The sequence below is a fragment of the Telopea speciosissima genome, chromosome 7 (assembly GCF_018873765.1).
Source record: "Telopea speciosissima isolate NSW1024214 ecotype Mountain lineage chromosome 7, Tspe_v1, whole genome shotgun sequence".
NCBI classification, from domain to species: Eukaryota; Viridiplantae; Streptophyta; class Magnoliopsida; order Proteales; family Proteaceae; genus Telopea; species Telopea speciosissima.
Genome location: NC_057922.1, coordinates 13,930,681 through 13,943,515, shown reverse-complemented (window position 1 = coordinate 13,943,515; position 12,835 = coordinate 13,930,681). Strand labels below are relative to the sequence as shown.

Below are 12,835 nucleotides of genomic sequence, written 5' to 3'. Positions count from 1 at the left end.
AGACTAATGGAAGGATTTAGAGAATGTAAGATGGATCTTTATATGGTCTTTATTGACTTAGAAAATCTTATGATAGAGTCCCTAGAGAACTATTTTGACAAGTGTAAGAGAAGAGTGTTTCCTGTAAATGTGGACATAGTTAAAGATACACCTGTATTGTTTAAGCTAATTATAGATGAGCTGACTAGAGACATTTAAGATCAGATCCCTTGGTGTATGTTTTTTGCTAATGATATTGTTTTGGTGGATGAAACAAAAACAAGGATAAATGCAAAGTTGGAATACTGGAGATCAACTTTACAATCAAAGGTTTTAAGATAAGTAGAACAAAAATAAAGTATATGGTGATTAACTTTATTAACAATAAGACTGAAAGTGGGGTGGGGAAAATTAATGATAGTGAGAAACCACAAAGTGAAAATTTTAGGTACCCAGGTTCAACCCTAAATAAAGGAGGAGAAATCAAGGATGATGTTGCACAAAGAATTAGATTTGGGTGAATGAAGTGGAAGGGTGTGTTTGGAGTGTTGTGTGATCGGCTTATTCCTTTAAACTCAAAAGAAATTTTATAGGATAGTTATATGACCAGCACTATGTATGGAACTGAATATTGGGCAGTAAAGAAACATATAAACAAACTTAGTGTAGCTGAAATGAGGATGTTGAGGTGGATGAGTGGTAAAACTAGAAACGATAAAATAAGGAATGAACAAATTAGAGTTAGTTTAGGAGTAGCTCCGGTACATGATAAGTTGCGAGAAAGTCGTTTGAGGTGGCATGGACATATGCAACGGAGGCCTTTGAGTGCTCCAGTACGGAGGGGTGATTTGATTCAGGTTGAAGGAGCTAAAAGAGCCTAGGGTAGGCCTAAAATGAGTCTAGGAGAAGTGGTGAGAAAAGACATGCATAGTTTAGGACTAATAACAAGTATGACTTTGAATAGTGCTGATTAGAGAAAAAAGATACATGTTGCCGACCCCATTTAGTTGGGATAAGGCTGAGTTGAGTTGATAGAGAATTTTTATTCATTTGTTGAAGATGCATTCCTAATCTCTAATGGCTTACCATAATGAACCGTTTCATTCTCTTGAAAAGCATTTTGTTATTTTCAGGATGAATTACGTCAGCAGAAGGAGGAAGAAATGGATGATTACTGTTCCCAGGTGTGTGCTCTAGTATTTAAAGTGTTTCAAATCTTTACTAGATACCCTGGCCTAAATACACCCTATATACAATTTTCTTTTAGAGATTTCTTGTGCATTAATGATTTGAAGGCCTCCCTAAAATTTAAATTTTTTCCTATGATGTGGGAAGACATCTTAGTGATCCATGCATGATTTTCTCATTTTTCTCCTCTTCCCCTCCTCTTCTTTCTGTCCCCATGTGTGTGTGTGTGTGTGTTTTGGCAGAATGGATGGTGACTTGGTGGGAGGGATTTGTTTTGGCAGTATTGTTTGCCTCTCTCAGGCTTCTATGTTATTAGCCCTTTGATTTCCCTTTCAACAATTATCTTGTTCTTTGTTGTTGTTGCCTATCAACTATCAACACACCTTCCTTGCACAAAATGAGAAGTCGGTTGGAGAAAATACTTACACAAATGCTTATTAGAATGACTGCAAGTCTATTAGTATAGGCCATTGTATCATTTAAGAGTATTGGAGCAGATCTTTTATGACTGGGCATTTTCTTATGTTTAGTTGCTTTACAGGTTCCAGTTCGGCATTTAGTATTTATGGTTCATGGTATTGGGCAAAGGTTGGAGAAAGCTAATTTGGTTGATGATGTTGGTGATTTTCGTCATGTCACAGCTACTCTTGCTGAACGACACTTAACCTCATACCAACGTGATACTCAAAGGGTTCTTTTTATTCCTTGTCAGGTGAAGAGAAATATTTTCAATTCTCTTGGAAATTCATTATTTGGGAAATATGTCTTTATCAGTGTTTTCAAAGTCAAAAAGTGCATATGAGGCACAAAGTCCCTCTAAATGGCCTGAGGCACAAGCAAGGTGAATGCCCAACTGAAGAAAGGCAGAACTTTTTCCGGATGAGTATGGAACATATTAGAGACATGTAGGAATAAGATATGTTTTGTTTTCCATATTTAGAGATATCTAGGAATAAGATATATTTTAGTTTGAACAGTAATACCACAATCATAAAAAAGGGCCTACCCAGTGCATGAGGGGGTCTGGGTAGGGTCATAATGTACGCAGCCTTACCCTTGCTTCGCGAGGATGCTGTTTCTTGACTCGAACTCGCAACCACTAGGTCGCACTGGTGCAACCTTACCGTTGCGCCAAGGTCTGCCCTCTAATACCACAATCATAACATCACATTTAAATAGCAGATAACTAATATGTGGCTAATAGTTCCATAATATACTAAATTATTAATATAAATAATCAGTTTTACCAAGCTAAACATTCAGAGCTAACTGCTGAGAATAAAACTACCGAGTCTTAATATGCATGAAAAGGTATGGAATGATGGATTCAATGCCTAATTGGTTTTTCCGGTCCATTATATGCTGGTGGTCATTTTTATATTCGACAATAGCTTATTGGTCCACTTTAGGTCATGAACAATGAGATTGATTGTCTCTTTAGTTAAAGAATGCAGTTGGTCAGTAGAATGATGTCATGTGTTCAATCAAACAAACATAACCTCTCCTGGAGGAACTCTGGCCAAATGAACAGAGAAGAACCTCCTTCAGCGACACACAGGTACAGACACTCGCACGCACACATATATTTATGAAAATATATTGCAAGGACTTAACTTGTCAGTGAGGAAGAACCTTCCTCCAAATGCATTCAATGAAGTTTCAATTCTCATGAGTCCTCTTCTTTTCACCTCTATATATTTTTTCATAGGTTTTGAACAGTAATGACCCCAATGGCCCTGGCATAAAATAAAAAAAAAGGCATATATTTATGAATGTATATTGCAAATTGCTGTCCATATGGGGCATTTTGGTGCCTGTAACAATACTGGTCTTGGTGGAATTATTTGGGATTTGAAAATGTCTATTGACAATCTTTATCATGATGAAAATGTAATTTAGTAATATTGAATAATTTTATTGTGAGGAGGGTGTTGTAATAAGCGTAAACCCACTGTATCATTTCGTACCCCTTCCCTTTTCTGTGGTAAATAATTTTGGGTATCATTTTGCTTTTCAGTTGGGAATTGGGAATGGTTCAACGTAATTTTTTTTGGGTCTAGTATTGGATCTGTTAAGTTTTTATTTTGAATAATTGGACTAATTCCATGAGATAAGCCTTTTTTTTTTAACCTAAAACCATCTGAATTTGTTTAGTATACTCGGTGGAAGATCTTGACTTTGTAACTTTTCTTTGGTTGTGGAGTTCAGACTATAGGATCTTCATTGCAGGTTTTGTCACAATAATTTTACAAGACTACAACCGGTGACCATATGTTCAGAAAACAATGATTGGTGGGATTGAGGCAGAGGCAAGGTTCAAGAACTCAGGTTCGGTACAGGTTTTGCCCAGCCAAAAAACCGAGTTGGGCCGAGATCTCGGCGAGTTGGTGTAATTTTTTTTGAACTCGTAGGCTGGTTTTGGTGGGTTTTAGACCTAGTTTGGGCCTGATACTTGGTACTCAGCCTATTTTAGGCCATTTAAACACAATGACACTATCAGATTTTGCAAAAACAAAGTCCAGATAGGAGTTTCACTTCGGACCCTAGGTTGGTAGGCGATGACGTACTAATAGGCCCTATTTTACACATAATTTAGTAATTGAAAGCAATCAAATCATATAATTAATATAAAACAACTTAAATAAACATTACAAATGTAAAAGTGTACAATACATCAATCTTAACATGTTACATATATCTCTATCATAAACCACCGCCGAAAATCCTCAAAAATCAGGTCAAATGCCACATCTCTGTCGAGTTCACCAAGACAGTCGAGCTCTGGAGAGATCTCGACTGTCTCGGTCGAGATATGTACATTATAAAGGTAAATTTGGTCCAAATCTCGATCGAACCGAGATCTCGACCGAGTTGGGGTAATATTTCATTTCGTCTCAAGTCTCATCTCGCTTTTTTCAAAAAGAGAGATATTACTGAGATCTCGGCGAGTTCTTGAACTATGGGCAGAGGGGAAGGTGGGAAGAGGAGGTGATTTAGGAGTGCAGTCATTTGCATACATGATTAAAATTATAGGAAGCTTTTGTTTGAAGTCCACATGATGCAGGAGTGTCTCCAAGAGTAATTATTTGGCCTAGGTTTGTTAAATTATGGGTTTTATTTTGTTGTAGCCTTGTAGGCTGGAGTATAAAGCTTAATGGGCAGATAATTATTGTCCACACCTTTTGGGAGTTGGAGTCTTATTTCTTTGAGGTTAAATCATTGTATATTAATAGGCATAGATGAAGAGTCTTAGTCTTGTTGTTTTGGCATCTAGGGTCTTTAGGAGTTTTCATCTCCTTAATTTGCTATATTTCTTTTAGGTTTCGTTATCATTGTATTGGGAGAAAACATAGATAAGGCCTATTTTTATTTGGATTACTTAATTGAGTCGTAGTTGTCATGGCGTCTAGGCAACCCAAGGCGTTGGGGAGGGCCTGGATGCTAGATGAATAGATGATGCCTTGACAACTATGAATTGAGTCGGTTATTTAGTCAAATAGGAGTTGATTTTCGTATTTAGTAAGTTTCCTATTGTCTGTTTTGCGTAACTTAAAGGGGCAGTTCTCTAGATGGTGTAGAAGTCCTAAAGTGAATGAGTTTAGCCTTTGCAAACATAGTTGTCAAGGCGATGCCTAGGCGCCTTGTTGGTGTTGCCTTAGTTTTTGACCCCCCCTCCAACGCCTTGGGTCGCCTAGCGCTTTGACAACTATGTTTACAAATAGGGCTGTTTTTGCATATGAATTTTTCAGGATAATGGATTAAAGATTTAGGTTTTGGAAGTGTTCAAGGTTTTAGAAAGGACTATAGATGCAAAGAACCACAACTAAGCCAGGATCACTATAGAGGTCAATAGAATCGGGTTATGGACAAAGTTACTAAGATTCTTGAAATTCAGAAATTTATTAATTATAATGTAAACAGAATTCAGAAGTCATATTTGAAGACCAGAAACAATGTTTTAGCCAATTAAAGAGATAGATATTCCGTGTAAAAGAGAAGAAAAAACATATTAGAGAATTAAGATAAGAAGAAGACGAATAATTAAGGAATAGCACCTGAATGTGATGAAGATCAGAATTAGAAGAAGAATAGAAGATGGAATCGCTCAGTTTAACAGAGTACCACCTTGAAGAATTAAAGAAACTTGTGGCTTGATGTAAGAAAGGATCAGATCTCAAATCTGTCCAAAAAACAGAGACCTTGTATTCTAAAGGAAAAACTTGCCTCAAGCTTAAAATATGCAGGAACTTCAATCCAGAGATCTTAAGTAGATAGAAGAGAGTCCTAGTGTATCATCATCATCATCAACTAGGGCCTAAAAACAGATATCAAGCAGCATAGGTTGCTGCAACCCTTAAACAAAGAACCTCTTAGACTTTCAAACCAGAAACGATAGTAGAGCTTGTTTATTTTCAGAGCTCTGATACCATGTAACAATTGAGTTTTTTTTTTTTTTGGTGAATACAATCTATTACCAAACCCCAGGAGGGGGCGGGAAAAAAAAGAAGGGGGGGGGGAAGAGAAACAAAAACCTCGAGCCTCAAGCTTCTAAGAAGGGGAAGGAGGCTGCAAGGAAGAGATATCTAAACCCCAGGATACAACAGTATGGCTGTTCCTTGGAGTATAAAAAATGGGCCTATGAGGGATAAAGCTGAGCTTGGAGGAAACATCAAAGGAGATGGCTTTCCAGATCAAGTTGAAAGACCTTGATTTGGAGGTCCATCTCCTAAGATTCCTCTCCATCCAGATGTGGTAAATAGCGGAGCCAAACACAAGCTTTCCGACAGTGTCACAGATAGTGCATCTAGGGAAGGTTCTGTCCAACCAGAGCCATTCTCTATCAAAGGGCAAGGGTCTCCTGCAGCGAGGCCAAATGGTTAAAAGGGCTTTTTTCTAGTTGGTGGAGGTAAAGGGGCAGGCAAAGAAGAGGTGAGCAATGTCCTCGGAACCAGACCAATAGAAGATGCATGAAGGGGAGACACGGATATTTTGGTGGAGCAGGAAGGCTTGGGTTGGGAGGCAATGGCTAAGAGTTCTCCAGACTATGAAGCTATGGCGAGGGATGAGGCCTTTGAACTAGACTAATTTATGCCAAGGGACAGAGGGGCTAGGGTTACGAACAAAATTCCAAGCCGATATAAAGCTAAAAAGGCCGTTGGAGGAGGGGAGCCAAATAACCTTATCCGCATGAGCTGGGGGGGAGGGGTGAAGGGCAAGGGGGTGAAGGAGGAGAATCTTACGCCAGACCCAAGAAGAAGACAATGGAGTTTAATAGGTAACCAGAACACAAAGAAGAAGACAGAACCAGCGATAGATTCTGTGAGAGTAAATCTACTAGAGAGCTAACTCTACTACTGCCCAATAAGAATGGGCCCGATAGGGGTCCATGACACCTATTAGACCATTATTTAACAACATCCATAAACTCTTTACTCCGTGTGATCTTGTTCTTCGGAGCTGGTTTCTTTTGGCAATTCGGAAAGTATAGATTACAGGTTATTTGAGGAAAATATTTGTTAAAATTGGAAAATTGTAGTCGTGGCCCGTGGGCTCCATGGGGCCGTCTTTTTGATGGGTTGGATACTATGTCTCCTGGACATGCTGTGTCTATCTGTGACATGTGTTGACATGGATTCAGGCACAAAGTTATACAGAGCCATGGTTTCAGTCTCTAGGTCTATTATGATGTTAGATTATATCCTTACAAAAGGGAGGGGACAGGAAAAAATGGGTAAGAATATTTCATGAAGTTAGACCGTTCTTATATTTTGTTCTCTGCATATTCTTCTTGATGTTAACTGTATTCTGTTGCTTTAGTTTGTTAGCTTTCTCTTTGACAATGATCGTGTATTTGATTTTATTTCTGGACACTTGGAGAAAATTTCTGATTGAGTGTTTGCATTTCAGTGGAGAAAAAGATTGAAGCTTAGTGGTGAAAGTGCAGTTGAAAAAATTACATTAGATGGCGTACGAGGTTTGCGTACCATGCTTGGTGCGACTGTTCATGATGTGTTATATTACATGAGTCCGATCTATTGCCAGGATATAATCAATTCGGTATGTTAATGTGATGAAATTTTCTTGAATTTATTTTATTTATTTTGTGGCTGTCTGCTTGCACCATTATTGAAGATGTTAATGGTTGTTTAGATGTGGTTGTGGGAATTCAAGATGTAATTTGGCTTTACATGGATTCCATTAGCCATTTAATCTTGTTGTACTGTTGGACTGAACTCCTGTTGGAACTCAAGGTCCTCCTCATCATCACCGCTAGGCCAAGTCTCGTAAGATTAGGCGGGGTTCTGTGAATGAACACAGCCTTCTCGAGACTGCACATACTCTTCCACATCAGCACCCATCTGACTAACTATCTTGAGGTCGGGCCTACCCCAACAGCACCATTAGATGCGATGGTGTAACACCCCAAATCTGGGATAAGGACATGGTGTTGGCCACTTACTTGGCCCTCACAAACCACCGTTAAATAATGGTTGGGAACTATAATCTACTTTGTGCGGAACTGTAAACTTTCATCAATAATCACATGTATCAGAGGTTTCAAAATAATACAGCAGCGGAAACTATATAAATATCTCATAACTGCTCTGTAACATCATACTATATCATCTATGCTGTGTACATCCGTACGGTATCATATACTTTGTTACATCAAGATCATACTTTAACAAATACATCAATGCAATTGTCAAAGTACAAAAGTGTTTGTCTATACATCAAAAGTCTGTGTCTACTGTCTAGTATATATTTCTGGCTCTGGCTCTGTCCATCTACTTGGAAGGGGTTACACCCTTTCCTCTTGCTCTCCTGACACAGTCGGCGCACAGGCATTTGACGTGTGCATGCTTTGTAAAAATAGTCATAATCTGTGTGGGTGAGCTACACTAGCCCAAGGAGAATGAATACATTTCATGTCATGCTAATGAATGTAAATGATCGTACTATGCTGTGAAATCATACTATGACATGCTACTATGATAGCTATGAATCTGTAGTATGATCAGAGTGAAATCATAATATGACATGCTACTATGATAGCTATGACTCTATAATATTATGTCTGATCATACTATAGCTGTAATGCATCACTATGTAAAATGAAAGCATTGTCTATCTGTTATTCTTTGTCTTTACTTTGCTCTGTCTGTGGTTTACATTATCTGTTCTCTGGGTGATCTGCCACTTAGCTTGTATGGAAGAGGATACACAAAACTATACTATGAGGATCTGTGAAGATCCAACTATGGGGATCAGAGAGGATCCAAACTCTGTATATATGTAAGAGTCAGCACCACTATTAAACTCTAGACATACACGTATGGGAATCACTGAAGATTCGGCTGTCTGCTATGGGAATCGATGAATATTCGACTATGTGAATCATTTAAGATTCAGTTATGTCTGTGTACCTCAACCAATACCTAACCCTTAGGTAGAAATGTGCGCAGTCACAAGTTCTTTACTATGCTTTTCTGTGTTGAGCCTTTAGTGCTCCTTTGTTTTATCGTTACTTATCTCCACATCCAGTGCTCACTATCTACCTCAACTCCAGGATGAGCAAGACATTGATGGAATTCCTAGAAAGATTGAGGACCCCAGTACCCCTCTTACTCCTCTTGTTGAACTAGACACTGACCAAACCTTCAGCTTCAACTCTGTTATGTCTTTTACTGTACTATACCGTTCTTGATTGTACTTTACTGTACTATGCAGTTCTTTACTTCTGTATTATCATGCCTCACATTACTAGTAAACAATCATAATACATTATTTATTTTCTATTTTAAAACATATAAATCATAGAGGCAATGATACCATGTACTATAATGGGAAAACATGCAAGATATGATAGAATTCCTCTCACCTGTCTCTGTCACTGAGTAATATACTCTATCTCTGGTTCTCAATAGTATTTCTAACAATCCTTTGTCGTTCTTCGGACCCAAATGAACCCCTACACGACATTTCATAAACATTAGGCTTCTCTTTTATACTTTGGAGATAGTATAAATGATCTCCCACCATCCAATCTTAACTAAATTTATTGTTGGATGAACCGTGGGTCAGAGAGAGGGAATAAAATAATGGAATTGCTTGTATTAATGAGAGAAAGGCCCCCTCTATTTATAATAGAGGGGAAGTTACAACTTATATAAGCTAGGCGATGTGGGACTAAACCCACACAGCCAACTAAACACTAAATAACTTAAAATTAACCCCAAAAGGACCAGAATACCCCCACGGCATTCTGGAATACATATATTCTAACACTCCCCCTCACGCTGGATTATACAAATATGAAAGAAGGAAGATCCAGCGTGGACTAAAGAAAAAAACTCTAAAGAAAAACTCTCTCCATAACAATGCTAACACTCCCCCTCAAGTTGGAGCATACAAGGTACTAATGCCCAACTTGAATAAAACGGGAAAAATAGGTTGTAGCAGAATCTAGCTTCAGAATGAATGTAGCTTCCAAACAGACCTTCAAGAACTTGAAAAAAATAGACCTTCAAACTTGGACAAACTTGATCAGCAAAAAAGGCATCTCTCACCAATCTTTGTCCAATAATGAATCTCTGAAGTATAATCTTGAAGATAAGCAACTAGGGTAGCTGGCAAATGAGTCAAGCAGAAGTAAAGAAGATTAAGCAGCGGAAAAAGCAACCAAACTGTAGGATCTCATATGGACAAGCAATAACCAAACATCTTCAAAACTTTAAGGCCAACCTCCCCCTTATGATAAACTTTAACCCAATAACAAAGTAGATATCCAATGGCAATGGTGAAACCTCTGACCTTCTATGTTTTGCACCAAGTGTCCTTGCATGTTCTGCTCTTTGCAATGGCTGCAGGTATACTGTATATAATCCCCCCCTCACGTGTAGTGCACGTGGACATAAGAGAGATTAGGTTAGAGATAGGGCCAAACATAACATTCCAGAATGGTGCAATGGCTGCCAAGTGTAATGGAAAAAAGAAGAAATGGTAAAAAAGAGAATACCATTATCTTCCAAGGTGTTATGGGTAATGCCAAAGGTATGTTTTGGGAGGTGGTGAAAGAAAAACAGCAGTGAGATAATGGAGTAGGATTAACTTGGGTAACATAGAAAGCTCCAACCTTCTTCCATCAATCAAACAAACACTTTGAATGGAAACCCCTGTTGGGGAGAAACTCCTAACCCCAATATTCAGATTTGAAAAAGATACAAATCTGATTTGAAGTAAGGAAATGCTCCAATTGTCAAGGCTTGTTCAATCTTCAAACAGGGAGGAGCAATTGTGCAAAAGATTCCATGGTAGAAACTCCCACATGCTAGACAGTACTAAGAAGATATCTGGACACCAATGAATGGAAGTAGCCTCAACAAAACTGGATCAGATCTGAATCTGTAACAATGCTAGTATGCAAGCTCCAAAGTATGCCGGATATTAACCAGAAAGGCTCCACATGACCGAATAGTTTCGTAGGTGCAACCAAAAAATCGTGGAACACACTGTGGTAATCCCAAATAGGCTGATCTCCAGGGTAGTAGATTCGAGTCTTCAATAACGAGAGAAATTTGATCTCCAATAAGAGGAAACACAGTCACAATTATAGGGCAGCAGTATTCCACATGAAGGCAGCAGTAACACATCAACCAGTCATGCTTATAGAAGCCAATCAATAACACCAGCCAGGTAGGTAGTGAAGCTCATAATAACCAGCCAAATAAGATAAATAACTAGACAAATCCATAGGTAGTTGAAGCAGCCAGCCATATAGGAACAAGAAAAACAGAAACCAAGCCAACAGAATGAACTGGAATTTTTTTTACTAAAAAACCTGATGTAAGATGCTGAATAGTGGGCTATATACTCCTCTAATGTTGATAAAACTCTCCTAAAAAAATTAGCAACTGTGGACTGCCCTACCCCTTAGATCGATTATAGCCAGGGTTTTGTAAAAAACCCTGAAAGTGAATATCGATTGTAGGGAAGGGGTCTTCAACAAAGGTGAGGCTGGCATGTCAAAGGTGCTTGCTTATTGTAATACTTGCTGACCAAAAACTGCTGGAATGGATTTCTAGTTCGAATGACCAATCTCCTTGGTAATTGAGACTTGATCTTCACATGGGAGAAATACCTAAAAATCGCAGATAATGAGGGCAGCAGCTATCTTGGGCAGTAGACCTTCTTTAAGCCTTGAACTGATGAAGGAGAGTTCTCTTTTAATGTTAGAACCACCTCCAAAGCACTCGAACAGCAGCAAACATCCCTAGCCCAAATCGATTTTTATCAGGGTTTTGGAAAACCCTGAAAAGAAGAGATCGATTGGGGTAGGGGTCTTCTAAAAACTTGGATAGGTGCAATATTGAGGTCGATTGGTCCTTGAAGTGGGAGTAATCAGCCCTCAAAAAATTAGCAAATACTGAAACCTGAAAGTCAGGGTTTTTGGCAGGTAACCAAATTAGCAGGTTAAGTAATTTTTGCTGTAGAAACAAATCCAGCCATCAGATTGTGTTCAAATTGAGGTCGATTAGGGCTTGGTTTAGTTGGGAAATATCCCTAAAATATTGGCTACATTTGACAAGGGAAACCCCAACATCGATTGGAGTCAGGGTTTTGAAAAACCCTGACAAGGTGAAATCGATTTGGGGATCTAGGCTGGAAAAAAATAACAATTGATGGAGATAAAGAAAAAGGGAAGTTAGGTTTAGGAATAGGGTAGAATAGGGCTGGAAAAAGGCTGCATAGGGTGTTCCTAAATTAGAGGATCAGGTTTATAGAGATCTGATCTCAAAGAAGGGGAACTCCAAATCGCAGATGAGGCTTCCAGCAGGGTTTTTTAATAAAAAACGATAGAAGAGAAAGGGGGGCAGCACTAAATCATCAATATTATGTCTACCTCATTAGTGCTGCCCCTGTTTTTGGGCTGAAAGGGAGAAGAACAGGAGTAGGAAAAAACGAGAAAAGGGAGAAGAGGAGGAGAGATTGATTGGAGGAAAAGAAGGGAGAAAATAGGGTTTTTCTCTCTAACCTAGATCAGACCAGCTTTGATACCATGTTGGATGAACCGTGGGTCAAAGAGAGGGAATAAAATAATGGAATTGCTTGTATTAATGAGAGAAAGGCCCTCTCTATTTATAATAGAGGGGAAGTTACAACTTATATAAGCTAGGTGATGTGGGACTAAACCCACACAGCCAACTAAACACTTAATAACTTAAAATTAACCCCAAAAGGACCAGAATACGCCCATGGTATTCTGGAGTACATATATTCTAACACTCCCCCTCACGCTGGATTATACAAATATGAAAGAAGGAAGATCCAGCGTGGACTAAAGAACAATGCTACACTTATCTCTATAACCCTACTCGGGCATCTAGGCAACACTGGACAACATAGTTGTCAAGCGTCGCCTAGGCGTCTAGGTGCCTTTCTCTCACCTTGATTTCTGGTGTCGCCTAGGCGACGCCTTGCCGCTTTGTTGGTGTTTTCTTGGTTTTTTTACCCCCTTTGGTTCGCCTAGGCACCTTGGCAGTCGTACCGTTGACAAAATAGGAAAACCTAAACCCAAAGCTAGGGTTTTTACTACATTTTTCCACATAACTTGTTGAAACTTGACCTTTTTCTATGAAATTCATTTCTACAGCATAACAACAGTAAT

At 38.8% G+C, this 12,835-nt stretch overlaps 1 protein-coding gene across 4 annotated transcripts in view; it reads left to right on the top strand.

The window, feature by feature from the left end:
* The window catches only part of LOC122667594 (phospholipase SGR2), a 112,815-nt gene that overhangs the window by 58,714 nt on the left and 41,266 nt on the right, over positions 1-12,835 (top strand). For all 4 annotated transcript variants that reach the window (XR_006333819.1, XR_006333820.1, XM_043863928.1 and 1 more), the window contains exons 7-9: positions 1,113-1,163; positions 1,709-1,879; positions 7,075-7,224. Coding sequence is in view for 2 of the 4 variants with exons in the window: in XM_043863928.1 (XP_043719863.1) it covers positions 1,113-1,163; positions 1,709-1,879; positions 7,075-7,224 (372 nt within the window). In the remaining 2 variants the exon portion in view is untranslated. The remainder of the gene's footprint in view (positions 1-1,112; positions 1,164-1,708; positions 1,880-7,074; positions 7,225-12,835) is intronic.